Source organism: Podarcis erhardii, assembly GCF_964252035.2.
Source record: "Podarcis erhardii genome assembly, chromosome: 11".
NCBI lineage: Eukaryota > Metazoa > Chordata > Lepidosauria > Squamata > Lacertidae > Podarcis > Podarcis erhardii.
This window is the reverse complement of record NC_138501.1, coordinates 47098118-47114553: the sequence shown is the minus strand read 5'-3', so window position 1 is coordinate 47114553 and position 16436 is coordinate 47098118. Positions and strand designations below refer to the sequence as shown.

General features: G+C 44.6%; 1 protein-coding gene across 1 annotated transcript in view; it reads left to right on the top strand.

Annotated features, from left to right (window-relative positions):
- The window catches only part of LOC309352830 (tetraspanin-36-like), a 28859-nt gene extending 16855 nt beyond the window's left edge, over window positions 1-12004 (top strand). The window contains exons 4-7 of the mRNA XM_081881688.1: window positions 6321-6416; window positions 8520-8678; window positions 9624-9707; window positions 11738-12004. Coding sequence (XP_081737814.1) covers window positions 6321-6416; window positions 8520-8678; window positions 9624-9707; window positions 11738-11824 — 426 coding nt within the window. The 3' untranslated portion in view covers window positions 11825-12004. The remainder of the gene's footprint in view (window positions 1-6320; window positions 6417-8519; window positions 8679-9623; window positions 9708-11737) is intronic.
- Window positions 12005-16436: the final 4432 nt, after the last annotated feature.

Genomic DNA, 16436 nt, shown 5'->3' with positions numbered 1-16436 from the left:
GGTGGTGGAAATGCAGTTATGAATTCCTCTCATTCCGTGAAGACTGGGGACTCAACCACCTTTCCATTTACCCCTCCACTTTCCCCCAGGAAAACCTTCAGTTTAGAGCTGAATCGGAACAAACAGCAATCGGGTTTTCCACGAATTGCCATTTGTTCCAATTTAGCACTAAAGAGCAGGTTTTCCAGGGGAAAGCAGTGGGTCAAAGAAATAACTGCTCAGACCCATGCTCTCTAGGCTTGGGACAACTGGGAGTGTGGATGAGCTTTGGGCCAGAGCGGTGGTTAACCATACCAACTCAGAGCCAATTTCACAGCATACATTCAAAGCGCTACGATGCAACTTTAAGCTGTCATGGCTGCACCCCAAAGAATTGTGGGAGTTGCAGTTTGTTAAGGATGCCTAGAGTTGTTAGGGTAAGCCTATTCCCCTCACAGGTGGCTCTGTGGTCTAAACCACTGAGCCTCTTGGGCTTGCTGATGGGAAGGTCGGCAGTTCAAATCCACATGATGGGGTGAGCTCCTGTTGCTCTGTCCCAGGCATAGGCAAACTCCGGCCCTCCAGATGTTTGGGACTACAATTCCCATCATCCCTAGCTAACAGGACCAGTGGTTGGGGATGATGGGAATTGTAGTCCCAAACATCTGGAGGACCAGAGTTTGCCTATGCCTGCTCTGTCCCAACTTCTGGCAACCTAGCAGTTCGAAAGCAAACCAGCGTGAGTAGATAAATAGGTACCGCTGTGACTAGGGAATACCATGTCACCTGTCCTGTACAATACAGGATTGTCCCATGTTTCAATGTAAAACGCTACGTTCTGTATTGAAACAGTTCTGCCCTGTATTTCAGGTCTTCTCTCTTTCTGTGTCCCTGTCAGCATCGCCCTTGAGCCAGTGTACCAACTGGACTCATGCACTACAGCCCCGACTGGGCTAGGCGAGCTGGGTAGCACTGCCAGAGACCTCCTTTCCCACAGGAACAGGTCACAGTGCTGTGGACTCACAGCTTGGAGCTGAGAGCACCGGATTCACTGTCTCAATTATACAGTCGTTGCGCAGCAGCGTTTTGCAGAGTCTTGCAGAGTATAAACCACTCGGAGAGCAGCTCTGTAAAGTATCCTCCTTTTATTCTATAACTACAACTATGATACAAAACTATATACAGAGCTAAATATTCTGAGCATAAATCAATGCTATACTCTGAGTGCCTGCAGCTGCTTTTAGCAGCAATCTTATCTATAAACACGATCTCTTGCACTCTCTCTCCGACACACTGACTGACTCTCTCTCACACACAGAGACTGACTCACTCACTTGACTAATTAAGTAGAGAGCAGTACATTGCTCCTCCTCTCTGTAGAGTCAGCAGAGACCTCAGGAGATTCTCAGGAGATTCTTGGTATGGGAGGGGTGAAATCTCCTCATCCTCCCCCATTTCATCCGACCATTCAAGAATCTTTAACATAACTGCAATTTACACACACACTCCAAAAGTTGTTCTCTGCTTACAACCTTGGTAACATATTTGCAGGTATCTCTCTCCCCCTTTATCTAAGACACTTTTATCAATACCATTATACAGTTACTGCAACCACTCTGTGTCCATTAGGAAAGAGTTAAAACATAAACCTCAACCTGTAACTCACAAAATACACATTGTGAACACACAAATGAATAAGCAGCTTCTGGAAAAATCTTCACACACATTTCTTTCTCTCAAATACAAACTGACATTTCTAATTAAGCAGATTTGAACAAACCACTTTAAACACATGCTTGCTCCTTCAGTCCTGATCCTTCAAATGTCAGGTAAGGAAATAAATGAAGCGTTTTGTGCTACTACTCTCAGCACACTTCATGCTAGGTTTAAAAACCCCACCAGAGTTGCATGTGACCGCAGCCTTTGCAAACTCTTCAGAAAACCTTTTCGGTGGTACACCCTTGGTTGCTCTCTCAGATCTGCGCAAAACTCTTTGATCTTCTTGTTCTGGTGCTTCCTCCTCTTCGGGAGAATGGGGAGCTAAAGTATATGAAGCTGCTAAGTCTGAATCAGCGTCAGACTCACCTGAGGCTTTTGGGCTCTGATAATCTGTGCCATCATCTGGAACTACATTGGCATCAGGATTATCAATCACATCAGAACTTGCCTCCCTCTTAACTTTCTTTGCCCCTTTTGCACCATCATCACAAATGGGATGGCACTGAAAAACGCCAACTCTGTCCCATTGTGGATTGTCGTCAATGCTCCTGGTCAGCCTTATGGTTTTCGTGTCTGTGATCAGGACACGATAAGACCCTTTCTCATATCCTAGGAAAACACCATGTTCTCCACGCTTACTCAGTTTGTCACCCTGCGAGGTGTGCACCCAAACCTCCGAACCAAAAATTTTAAAGTGCTTCATACATGGCTTCCTTCCGTGAAGCATCTCGTACGGGGTGCAATTTACTGCGGACTGGTACCTCCTGTTATACACGTGACAGAAAAACGAAAGAGCTTCGGCCCAAAAGGGATTGGGCAGCCCCGAATCATGCAACAATGTTCTAATTCCTTGCTGCAGGGTCTGGTTCATTCTCTCACATAAACCATTCTGCCAGGGCGATCTGGGCGTGGCAGTCCTATGCTCAATGCCCTGTTCAGAAAGAAAAGCCTCAAACTCTTCTGAACAAAACTCTCCACCCCTGTCAGTGAAAATACAACGTACATTCTCATTATGTACATTCCTGAGCCATTTACAAAACTGACAAAACTTGGTAAAGGCTTCAGACTTTTTCTGCAGCAAATAGACCCATGCATATTTAGAGTAGGAGTCTATCAAAACCATGAAAAACCTTGAATTGCCTCTAGAGAGCGCTAGAGGCCCCACTAAGTCTGCATGAATTACTTCATATGGTTTCTTGGCCTCTCTCCCAGACTCTGTACCTTTGGGAGCTTGCCTTGCCTTACTCTCAGCACAAGAAACACATTTCATGTGGTAGGGACATTCTTTCAGCTTCATACCCTGAACCATATCAGGCATTTTTGCCACAGCCTGGAAATTCAAATGACCATAAACACGGTGGTAATAATGAATACATTGGTCATGCAACTTCTCATTCTTATCAATAGACAAATTGCAACACTCTTTCTCAGTTGCTTCTGCAGTACCTGTACCTGAAACAAAAGGCAATTGATACAGACCATTTACACATTTTGCATATAGAATGAGCTTGCCATCTCAACGAATTTCACAGCGAGATTTAGCAAACACCACCTTAAAACCTTGATGATCAAGCTGGGAAACACTCAACAAATTGTCCTGAATATCAGGCGCATACAGGACATTCTTAATAGTTGCATTCAGGCTCTTTAAGAACACAGTTCCCTTAGCCAAACTCGTGAGAACTGTCCCATCTGCTTGATGAATTTCTTTCTCTTGCTTCTCAAGCTGAACAAAGAGATCCTTATCTTTGGCTACGTGGTTGGAACAGCCAGAGTCGATCACGAAGAAACTCCACCCACGTTGATTGGAGCAGCGAGAGATCAAGGCCTTTGAAGTAGCAGGTGCTTGGGGATTTCGTCCTCCTCCCCCTCTGCCTCTGAAATTTCCCTTTTTTGAAGATTTCTTGCACTGGAAACTCAAATGGCCTTGTGCTCCACACGAAAAGCACCGCTTCAACTTTAGTGCTTTAACAGCAGCAGTTTCACTTTCACTTTCCCCTGCTAAAGACTCAGGCACATTTTCAAACACATTTTTAGCAGCACAGTCCCTGCTTTCTTTAACAGCCTGTCTGCGATCCCACTCATTCAAGAGCACGCTAGACACATAATCTTCTGTTAGCCGGTCAGAAGGCAGTGTGGAAATCTGGGCAGCTACTCCATCATAAGACTCATCTAGGCTATTTATCATCAGCATTGCAAACACAGCCTCTGAAATAGCCAGGTCTCGCTGAACAAGGTCCTGTCTGAGACGCTTTAACTGAGATAGATGGCTAGGCAAATCACCACCTTTCTCCAACTGTAACCTGCACAGCTTCTTAAAGAAAATCACACTGGAACCAGCATTTTGTCTCAGATGCATATCTCTCAACTTATGCCAAACAGCTTGTGCAGTCTCTTGACCCTCCAAGTTTACCAGCAAGTGGTCTGAAACACTCAAAACAATTGTCCCTCGGGCTTTCATATCTGCAGCATGCCACTCAGCCCAATCATCATCATCTTTATCTGGAGGGTCATCTTCTATCGTGTGAAATAGCTTTTCCCTCTGTAAAAGCGCTTTCATCTTAACTTGCCAAACTGCATAGTTTTCAGGCGTGAAGAGGGGAAAGGACAGAGCCATCTGGCCAGAATGTGCACAGGCCATGTCTGCTATTACTTAGAGCAAGACACTTCCCTCGTGCAAACACAGATAAAGCCTTGGACTTCTTCAGCCACTCTCTCTCCCACTCAGAGCGCAATTAACAGGCAAACAGGGATGCTATCTTCTTTCTTTGGCAGTCAGCAACATACCTCAAGCAGCAGCAACAGCAACAGCGGCAGCTTGAACACTCTGCTCCAACACAGCTCTGCTTCTAGGCACCACAAATCAGTCCAGCATGCAGCCTCCGTTCCACCGTCCAGCAATCAGCAACAGACACCTCTGGCGACTGGGACGACTGGGATGACTGGAACAACGACTGGTCAGACGACTGGGCCCATAACCGATGTCAGCATCGCCCTTGAGCCAGTGTACCAACTGGACTCATGCACTACAGCCCCGACTGGGCTAGGCGAGCTGGGTAGCACTGCCAGAGACCTCCTTTCCCACAGGAACAGGTCACAGTGCTGTGGACTCACAGCTTGGAGCTGAGAGCACCGGATTCACTGTCTCAGTTATACAGTCGTTGCGCAGCAGCGTTTTGCAGAGTCTTGCAGAGTATAAACCACTCGGAGAGCAGCTCTGTAAAGTATCCTCCTTTTATTCTATAACTACAACTATGATACAAGACTATATACAGAGCTAAATATTCTGAGCATAAATCAATGCTATACTCTGAGTGCCTGCAGCTGCTCTTAGCAGCAATCTTATCTATAAACACGATCTCTTGCACTCTCTCTCCGACACACTGACTGACTCTCTCTCACACACAGAGACTGACTCACTCACTTGACTAATTAAGTAGAGAGCAGTACATTGCTCCTCCTCTCTGTAGAGTCAGCAGAGACCTCAGGAGATTCTCAGGAGATTCTTGGGTATGGGAGGGGTGAAATCTCCTCAGTCCCTCTCTGCCAAGTTAGGGAACCTCTCCATATGCATGTGTTTGAAAGGGTGTGTGAGAAGTCATGTATTTAAGCTCTGGGTAGCTGAGCACAGACAGAGTTACAAATTCATGTGCATGTGTGTGCACACGTGTGCAAATTCCAGAGGGGCCATCCTGTTAGGCTGCAATAGATTGTAATGGGTTGGTTTGGGGGGGAAATCACACATACCCCCAACCACCCAGCCCTGTCCTATATTTTGCCAGAACAAAAGTGGCAACCCTAGCTGCGATGGGAAGGTAAACCGCATTTCCATGCGCTCTGTTGCTCAGGGGCGTCTTACCCATAGAGGCTAGTGGCACAGGGGGGGCCAGGGCCCCAAGTTCTGGAGGGCGCCAGGGAAGAGGTGGAGGCTGGACGTGGCATCTCCTGGCATCAGCTCACCACCCTCGCCCACCTCCTCCAGCCCCGCTGGCAGCGCCGTCCTCCCTAAAAAACTCTGGGAAATTGGAGGGGGGGTGTGCACCGGAGGGAGCTTTGCACCATGGCACCAGATATGCTTAAGATGGCCCTGCTGGTGTTCCATGCGCCAGAAGCGGTTTAGTCATGTAAGCCACACGACCCGGAAAAGCTGTATGTGGACAAACGCCAGCTCCCTCAGACTGAAATCGAGATGAGCGCCACAACCCCATAGTCAAATTTGACTGGACTTAACTGTCCAGGCGTCCTTTACTTTTACTTATTCCCCTCACAGATCTACAATTCCCAGAGTTTCCTGTGAAGAGGGATTGATTGTTAAATCACTCTGGAAATGGTTTTTAAAAATGCAGATATCATCAGTTGGGAAGGGAGTCTGTGCTGGGAACTGCTGGGTCCACAAGGAAGGCAGAATAAGGCATTGAACCCTTTTCTTTATTGTTGGTGATTGTGAGAAGAATCCCACTTCTGAAAGAGAAATCACAAAGGAGGAATTTCCTCCCAATATAAATACAACTTCAGGGGAGAGGCTTTCATCAGCTGAGGGGCTACAGTGATCTTCTCTGTTTTTTGCAGTTGAGGGGCTTTCCGTTCTTGAACAAAACCCTCACAGTTCTGTCTTCCTACAGGTAAAAACAGATTTGCATGAACCAATGGTGCAATCATACAAGAACTATGACGGGAAAACAGAAGAGTCTCACATCATAGATTACTTACAGCAAGAGGTTGGGAAACTTTATGTTCTGTTTAAAATTATCGCCACAAACTTCCTCCTCTGGTTGAAAATCCTGTTTTTAGTCCTAGAACTATGAATGTTGTCTCATCTTGCATACTTTATCCTGTTTGCAGTTTCCTTCCAGTCCCCCCCCCCTTTTTTCCTTTTAAAAGAAATAACTACAGGAAAAATATCTAGTGGGCTGTTCCAGATACAGTGGTACCTTGGGTTAAATACTTAACTCGTTCCGGAAGTCCATTCTTAACCTGAAACTGTTCTTAACCTGAAGCACCACTTTAGCTAATGGGGCCTCCCACTGCCACCGTGCTGCCAGAGCACGATTTCTGTTCTCATCCTGAAGCAAAGTTCTTAACCCAGGGTACTATTTCTGGGTTAGCAGAGTCTGTAACCTGAAGCGTCTGTAACCTGAAGCGTATGTAACCCAAGGTACCACTGTAATCTGTTTCAGGGTGCGTGTTTTTTAGTGTGCAGTTGGACAAGGGATGCTTTGTATCTGTCAATTTCTTTAAGGTTCCCTTCTATTCTGCCAATATTTTGCAGGGAGGATTCAATCACACAATGGCGAATGTAGGTTTGCACAGTCAGCTTGAATTAACAGTCTTGGGCACTAAAGCCACTTAAAAATATATAGAGAATTTTTTTGAGGTAAGGAAAAGTGATAAGCAACTGCACTGAAAAGTGTGGTATAATAACCAATTTACAAGAAGTCATAAATCACCTCTGTGCAAACAAATAAGAATGTGTTCAAATCAGAGTGGATATTCAGTAAAGAGCAGGAGTCATATAACCACCTCACAGACGTTGTGCAAACATATCAGGATAAATGCTGGATGAACAAGGCTTCTGGAGACACACATTCACCACAAATGTAGTTGTTTTGCAAAATTAAATTAAGCCATTTCCTAATCTTGTGCAATCCGTTCTTATTTCAAAAGGCTCATGTTCTACTTACTAAGTGTAAAAAACAATGATTCAATACAGAAGCAAAACCTATTTCAGAGATCATATTCCCCTTAAGTCTATCCCACATTCTCATTAAGCCTGAAAGTTGCAGCTTTTAAAAACAATGGACCGGTCAGCTTCTTAAGTCACACAAACATTTTGCAGACAGAGGAATTATGTCCAGGAAATGTTTGCTCAATGTGATAGCAGATGTGCTTTTCCACTGGTATAAACCAACTGGCTAAATTCCATAATTGTGATACATAATCGTCTATTTACTGCAATTGCTTTTGCAGAGTTTCTTTTAGCCAGAACCTCTTTCATTATTCTTTTGATTCTTGCATCAGTTGCATATAAAGTGGTACCTCTGGTTACGAACTTAATTCGTTCTGGAGGTCCATTCTTAACCTGAAACTGTTCTGAACCTGAAGGGACCACTTTAGCTAATGGGGCCTCCCTCTGCCGCCGCACGATTTCTGTTCTCACCCTGAAGCAAAGTTCTTAACTCGAGGTACTATTTCCGGGTTAGCGGAGTCTGTAACCCAAAGTGTTTGTAACCCGAGGTACCACTGTATTCTCTCTGTGTATTGCAGAGTGGTCCTTGTGCAAGCATAAGGGTTAGCCACTTGTGCCTCCTTGTATCAGAACTTAGACGTCTTATATTAGTAGCACAATCGTGTCAAAATAGACTCCCTGAAGCCTCTGATTATGCATTTCAAAAATGTACCATATTTTTTGCTTTATAAGACGCACCAGACCACCAGACGCACCTAGTTTTTGGAGGAGGAAAACAAGAAAAAAAAAATTCTGAATCTTAGAAGTCAGAACAGCAAGAGGGATCGCTGGGCAGTGAAAGCAGCAATCCCTCTTGCTGTTCTGGCTTCTGGGATAGCTGTGCAGCCTGCATTCGCTCCATTAGATGCACACACATTTCCCCTTACTTTTTAGGGGGGGGGAGTGAGTCTTATAGAGCAAAAAATACGGTAATTACGGTGTTTTCATGAGGCTCAGTACATTTTTCAAAGATGGCTCAAACAAGGCAACAGTTCTTTTTTTGTTTAAAGATTTGTAACACACACTTTTGAGATCTCACACATTCTTGAAAGTGACACACTCTGTTTGCATTCATTCACGATTTCGTTCTTTGCAGCTTCAGTGTTGCGGAGTCGACAACTACACCGACTGGATTGGTAGCCGATGGTTCAATGCCACCGGCAACCACAGCGTTCCTGTAAGCTGCTGCAAGCGAGACGTCATTAGGAAAAACTGCACAGGGCAGCTGAGTGACCTGAAGTTTCTCAATACACAAGTAAGGGCATGTTGCATTCAGGACTTGCATGGGAATAACAGAATTGCAGGGGACCTGGAACTAAAGGCTGATGCAAGCCATCTCTTAAGATGATTGCAAGGTGTAAATAAAGCAGCGAGATTTTGAAAATTCTAACATTCGGGATTTCTGGCTACCCTTCAGATCAGTTCTGGCAGAGATTCCACACTGGCTAACAAAAATAATGACACAGTATCCTGCCATCAGTTCTTTCCTTTTTTGTTTTTGTGGCAGTGGTGTAAACTGCTGATATCTGCAACTGTAACGGATGGGGGAAACATTCAATTCTGTTAGCGTTTTGATGGGAAACTGCATAACGTGTCCTTCTCAAACCAAAGAAGGAACAAAAACATCACCACCTTTGAAATTCGACCTTGTCCAAATTTTGCAGTGCAGTTCTCAAACCCAAACGATGTGTACAAACGTGTACATGTTCGTGACGATAGCATACAAAGAGTTTGGATTTGATATCCTGCTTTATCACAACCCGAAGGAGTCTCAAAGCGGCTAACATTCTCCTTTCCCTTCCTCCCCCACAACAAACACTCTGTGAGGTGAGTCGGGCTGAGAGACTTCACAGAAGTGTGACTGGCCCAAGGTCACCCAGCAGCTGCATGTGGAGGAGCGGGGAATCAAACCCGGTTCCCCAGATTACGAGACTACTGCTCTTAACCACTACACCACACTGGTTCTCACCGAAGTTGGGGAAATTGCGTACAAAAAAATTTGGGTTTATTATGAGGAAAATTACACTGAAATGATGAAAAACTTTTAAGAAGTGTGTTTTTTAATTGCAATTTGCTTAAGAAATTGTGTGAACTGAATTTAAGGTGGGGAAATTGGGAGGGCCAAAATAGATTTCTCTTTCCTTAATGACTATTCTCTCTCTCTCTTTCTCTCCCCTACATCTGCAAATTCTCCCTGCAGGGCTGTGAGGAGAAGGTGGAGTCTATTCTGCAGAGTGTCCTCAACTACGCTATGCTTGTCATCCTAGGATTTGCCATTGTGAAGGTATTTATACTCTGACCTTGACACGAATGCCCCAGAGCAGAAAGGTACACAGTCTGAACCATAAATTAAACAATAAGTTTCAAAACAGCATTAAACCAAAACAAAGGATTCAGGCCACCGTGCAAGTTTTTCAGTGCTAGGTGGAAACCTTCCAACTTGCCCTGGGCATTTTATACTTCAGGTGATGTTTTAAAATTCTGTTTTATCCTGCCTTTAGCTTCTTTTGATTTTTTTGTTTGGTTCTGTTTTGTGTTGCTACTGCCTTCGTGTTCAGAATGTGACCTTTCTGGTAATATCATAGAATTATAAAGTTGGAAGGGAAGTGCAGTTGCTGGTTCATGGTGAGGGAACAAAACTAGGTGAACCTTTGTGGCCTGATTCATCAGGGCCTTAAGTTTTGATTCCCTCTGAATCCTTGGTTTGCTTAGCCTTTGTCTTGCCATTATCCAATATGTTTCTGAAAGCACAATCAAACAACATTGCCTCCTGTAGACAAGCAAAGTTTAGTACTTCCCAATTGCCTGTAGTGCTCCTTTAAAGAAACTAGAGTCTGACAGGTGTTCTAATGGCACTGGGACAGTGTTTTTATTTCATTTTCTTAGTTAGTTAGCCTATACAGTGGTACCTTGGTTCTTGAACATAATCTGTTCTGGCAGTCCATTGTTCGAAAACCAAGGCGCGGCTCCGATTGGCTGCAGGAGCTTCCAGCACTCAAGCAGAAGTCATGTTGGACGTTCCACTTCCGAAAAACATTCGAAAACCAGAACACTTACTTCCGGGTTTGTGGCGTTCAGGAGCCAATTTGTTCGTCAACTGAGCCATTCGAGAACCAAGGTTCCACTGCATACCCCTTCGTATTTCAGCAGAAATCTCTCAGCAGTGTATGACTCCCAATGAAAAGGAATAAATAAAAGCAATGCCGTGCAAATTTCACATTTGGAACCAAGCAACACAACTAAGAATCACATATGCAAATATACAAGACATCAGGATATATCAAGATATATCAAAATGCTACATAATAATGTTATAAGCATTTCATAAATGTTACAGGAAACATAGAGGGTATGATTCATAGAATCATAGCACTGCAGAGTTGGAAGGGGCCACGAAGATCATCTAGTCCAAGCCTCTGCAATGCAGGAATCCTTTACCTTGAACCCATGACCTTAAAATTAAGAGTCTCATGCTCTACCAACTGAGCTACCCATCTAATGAGTCCCATCCATGGAAGCCTTGCACAAGGACTTCCACTTCCACGATGGGGCTTCCACCCTCTCTACCCCACCCCCCACCTGTGCCCCCAATATTGGCTCTGTTGGGGTCAGAACCCCCAGAACAACATGTGGGGCACAGAGAAGAAGGGAAATTGTTTCATCTGGTGAGCTGAAATGCTTGACAAAGCGCAACGTTGAATTCCTCCCATGATGCCATTTCCAAAATCTACACATTCCTGGAACTCAAAACTAATCCACGTACATAACCCCCAAATACACCCAACTATTTCCTTACGTGGGTGGCGCTGTGGGTTAAACCACAGAGCCTAGGACTTGCCGATCAGAAGGTCGGTGGTTCGAATCCCCGTGACGGGGTGAGCTCCTGTTGTTTGGTCCCTGCTCTTGCCAACCTAGCAGTTTGAAAGCACACAATGCAAGTAGATAAATAGGTACTGCTCCGGCGGGAAGGTAAACGGCGTTTTCGTGCGCTGCTCTGGTTGGCCAGAAGCGGTTTAGTCATGCTGGCCACATGACCCAGAAGCTGTCTGCGGACAAGCGCCGGCTCCCTTGGCCAATAAAGCGAGATGAGCGCCGCAACCCCAGAGTCGGCCACGACTGGACCTAGTGGTCAGGGATCCCTTTACCTTTATCTCCTTACAGCCACCAAATCATTTCATCCATTTAAGTTTAAATAGATTACAAAAGCAGGCCTTAATACGGGCAGTGGCGTGGGGATTCAACTTTCAAACTCTTTAAGCGCCATGAACATTGCTGGTTCTATTTAAAATATTAACAACAACCTTCTCGTTTCAGTTCTTTGGAATGCTTAGTGTCTGCGTGCTGACCTGCAAAAGAGAACAGCACAATGGTTACCATCCTTTGTCGGGGACATTCGCTTGACCGGATGATGGAGAGTGACCCTTCGTTGTGCTCTTCCAAGATAAAATGGACTTGGGAAAGATGCTCTGAGCAGAAAATGTTTTGCCTGCTTTTGTAAAATGCTGAATCCTTATCTCGGTGAACAGAAAGGAGATTCCTTTCAAAGCTTGTTATTAAATGTGACCTGACTTGGATTTCAAATAGCTACTGGTGATTCCGCTTGAGAATCTTTGATGTAGTTCAGGTGTAGGAAATTTGTGTCCAGGTGTTTCTGAACTACAATGCCCTGTGGAATGTCCTCCCGCCAGATGTCAAAGAAATAACAATTATCTGACTTTCAGAAAACATCTGAAGGCAGCCCTGTTTAGGGAAGCTTTCAATATTTGATGAATTAATTGTATTTTAATATTTTGCTAGAAGCCGCCCAGAATGGCTGGAGTATAAATAATAAATTATTATTCAATTATGTTATTATCACCCCTGGCCATTGGCCATGCAGTTGTAGTTCACCAACATCTGGAGGGGCAGAGGTCCCCCACACCTGATATAGTTGAACTGAAGTGACTCCCTTTCCTTAGAACAGCATATGAAGCCTTAAACCTTAAAAGGTAGCCCAGCAGGTACCATTCTGACGTTTCACAGGTGAATGTGGTTCTCCCCTCTTCCCCAAAGCTTGCTAGATTTATTAACATAAATTATTTTTTCAAACTATTAAAGGACTCAGTGTATTTTCCCTTGCCTGCTGGGTGTTCTGAATGCAGGAGAAGGTTTTCAGCATTCAGCAGCGAAAGACAGTCAGAGAGGAATCTTGTGGATCTTCTCTCACTTCTTTGAACGTGAGCACTGCAAAATAACAGATAGATTTTAGCTGTGTGTTGCCATTTGCTGGTGGAGTTTTTGGACAGCTGCAAATTTCACCTGGGACTATCAGCTTTCAGATGTGAATGTCAACATGGTACCACCATTCCCTAGACTCTTAAGCATGGAGGGATGAAACTTTTGCATGTTGTGCTCACAACTAAACAGCTACTGATGTCAGCTTTGATAATCTAATTCACACCAACACCAGCTTTTCACGCAAGATGAAGTGACCAGCAGTAAAAAACCTGATAACACTAGGCAGTGTCTGGATTAAGGCTGTGCGATCCTGAGATCCATGCTTAGTCACTTGCCTTGTTGACGTTTGCACTGAAAAAATCCCATGCCATTTCTCAAAGCACCAGAATGCATATGAAATCTCCTGGCTGGACTGGGAGCGTTATGTTGGGTGGTGCAACTCTGTACACACGGCAATTCAATGTGGGAATTTGTTAATCGTTTTGTGCTACTTAACTTTAGGAGTGATTGGAACACACCTGAATCCTACATCTCTAGAGACTGCGCTGAGAAACCATTCCAAACAAATACGATTTGAACAGCCACTTGCAAGTGTATCATAGTGAAGATATGGTGCAGGCTTTATTTATGCTGTGAATCATTTTACTTGCTTTATTCAATACATATAGCGTCCTTTGCGCTTTTGTGAACAGTGGAACAACTTAGGCATCATATGTACTGTTGAAAAATAAAATGACACTTCCTTTTTCCAAACACCTTTGCTTTAGTGTCTTGAGGGCTTCAGGAATATTTGGACTATAGATAAATAAGTTCCTTTTTAACCCCAAATAAATAAATAAATAAATAAATAAAGGTTAATTACATGATGTTTTATTTTAAAGAGAATGAAATGGCTGGATGGGAGAGAAATCATATTAAGAGAGAAGCAAGAGACCTGCTTCACCTGTCACATTAAGCAAAATTATAGTTTTCCAGAACCATGCAAATGCGTTAGCTCTGAGAGACTGAAGGGGGACATACTTAGTTCCTTCCCTGTCCTTTTGGCATGGCACTGTGGGGCAGGCAGCTAAGCCAAGGTTTGACCTGACATGCAGCTGGGACTATGGTTAATCTCTCTCCTTATCCATGATCTGCAGCTAGGGACAAACAGTTCATGAGGTGGGTTAGGACCCTCTACTTCCCCTCGCAGAGCTACAATTCTCAGAGCAGTTTAGCAATCAATGCCTTTCCCCAGTTGATTCTGGAAACTGTAGCTCTCTGAAGGGAGAGGGCCTAAATCTTATCAGCACCCTTAAACTACAGTTCCCAGGCTTGGGGAGGGGCAGAGAAAGCCATGACTTGAAAGTCCATGATACTGTTTTAAATGTCAATTTAAAGTAAACAGATAAGGACATTGGCAGGATCATTGTAATAATCTGCAGTTTCATAAGAGCGTATATTTAAAGTAGGTGACTAAAAGAATAAGTCATGTTAATTTAGATATGCAGGAAATGTAAAAAATAAATTTAAGGAACCTCAGAAAGAGGAAGGAAGTAGAGTTTTGAAATGTTATAATGACTAAACCTATTGAAATGTATATAACTGAAAATCACAAATCACAAATAAAACAAGATACTGTTTAAAATATCTAGTGCAGATCACTCTGATCTAGACTGGATTTGTGGCACTGAGGCAAGAGCACAGTTGACCCCTTTCTCTATGCCGTTTCCCCAGATGGGGTCACTTCGAAAGCACATAAAAATGTTTCCACGTTGAGGGAGCGAGAAACAGGGTGCGGTGCTGCTAAATGATTCCAAAGGATAAATTCCTAGATTTCTTCTGTGAACAGCTGCCCCCCATTGCCACTCAAGAAGAGATTAGTCAGGGCTTCAAACATAACTCAGAAATTGCACCTGCAAACATCGAGCTAGACCCTTCTGACATCTTTGGCTCCGCCTCCTCTTATATTCCTTATGGGGGGTACTTTCAATGGAGTTGGTCTGCGCGCACTCCTCCCTAGAGATACATTAAAGACGCACACCTTCACTTCCGGTTCTTAGCCACGCGTCGCCAGAACTCAGGACAAGTAACCTTAGAAAAATCAATGAGAGTGACACACAACCATCATTTCTGGTGAAAATGGAACGTCGCTGTTATCCATTGATTCTGTATGAAGACTAATATTTCTCTGTGGGCGAGTCTAGCACTTAATAATAATAATAATAATAATTTATTATTTATACCCCACCCATCTGGCTGGGTTTCCCCAGCCATTCTGGGCGGCTTCCAACCGAATATTAAAAACAATACAGCATCAAACATTCAAAACTTCCATACACAGGGCCGCCTTCAGTTGTCTTTTAAAAGTAAAATATAGTGGTACCTTGGGTTACAGATGCTTCAGGTTACAGATGCGTCGGGTTACAGACTCCACTAACCCAGAAATAGTACCTCGGGTTAAGAACTGTGATGGCCTGGGGTTCAGACTCAGAGGCTGAACCTGAGGAATCTCAGCCTGCACAGGAGTCCCCACCTCCAGAACCAGCTGGGGCTTGAGCCTGAAGGGTCCTCACCTGTGCTGGATCCTCAGGAGCAGACACCAGCTGAATCTGCTCTGGCTCCAGAGGTGATGGAGGACCCATTGCCTGCAGGTTCTCCACTCTCAGCCCCCTCAGGGGAAGTTGAGGTTGCTTCTGGGTCCGATAACCCTACAGAGTTACCCTACAAAGGCAGAGGGAACTAAGTTCCTGCAGGAGGAGTGCTCGTCTCCAGGCCAGGAGAGATGAGTCACCTGTGGACCGGGGCTGCCCTATGCCTTGGGGCAGATAAAAGCCAGCCAGCCCCAGTCCCAGGTTGTGGGAGCAACATTGTTGGTGGCCTGTTCCTGTCCTGCTCTTCTCACCTGACTCCCTGCCTTGGACCCTGCTTCAGCCTTGATGGACAGCCTCCATACTGCACCCTCGACTTCGGACTGGACTTGGACCTTGCTGCACGGTTAACCCTCGGGACCAGCACAAGAACTTTGCTTCAGGATGAGACAGAAATTGTGTGGTGGTGGCAGCGAGAAGCCCCATTAGCTAAAGTGGGTTAAGAACAGTTTCAGGTTAAGAACGGACCTCCAAATTAAGTTCTTAACCTGATGTACCACTGTAGTTGTTTACTGCCTTGATATCTGCTGGGTGGGTGTTCCACAGGGCAGGTGCCACCACTGAAAAGGCCCTCTGCCTGGTTCCCTGTAACCTCACTTCTCGCAGGGAGGGAACTGCCAGAAGGCCCTCGGCGCTGGACCTGAGTGTCCAGGCTGAACGATGGGGTGGAGATGCTCCTTCAGGTCTACAGGACCGAGGCCCTTTAGGGCTTTAAAGGTCAGCACCAACACATTGAATTGTGCTTGGAAATGTACTGGGAGCCAGTGAAGATCTTTCAGGACCCGTGTCAGCACTTGTCAACAAGTACTGTCGTGCGATTCTTACAGCAGAAAAAGATGCGAGATGGGTCTTATCTCTAAAACTTGTATCTCTATGTATTCTGTCATTAAATCTATGGTTGGAAGGATTTTAAGTTACAGATAGGTAGCCGTGTTGGTCTGCCATAGTCAAAACAAAACAAATTCCTTCCAGTAGCACCTTAAAGACCAACTAAGTCAGTTCTTGGTATGAGCTTTCGTGTGCATGCACACTTCTTCAGATACACTAAGGTTAGACTAGCCAAGGTTTAGACTAGTTTAGACAAGGTTTAGACAAGGTTTAGGCTAGTTTAAGGTTAGACTAGCCAATGGTTAGAGGGACCTCACTCTGAAATCCATAGATTTACCATG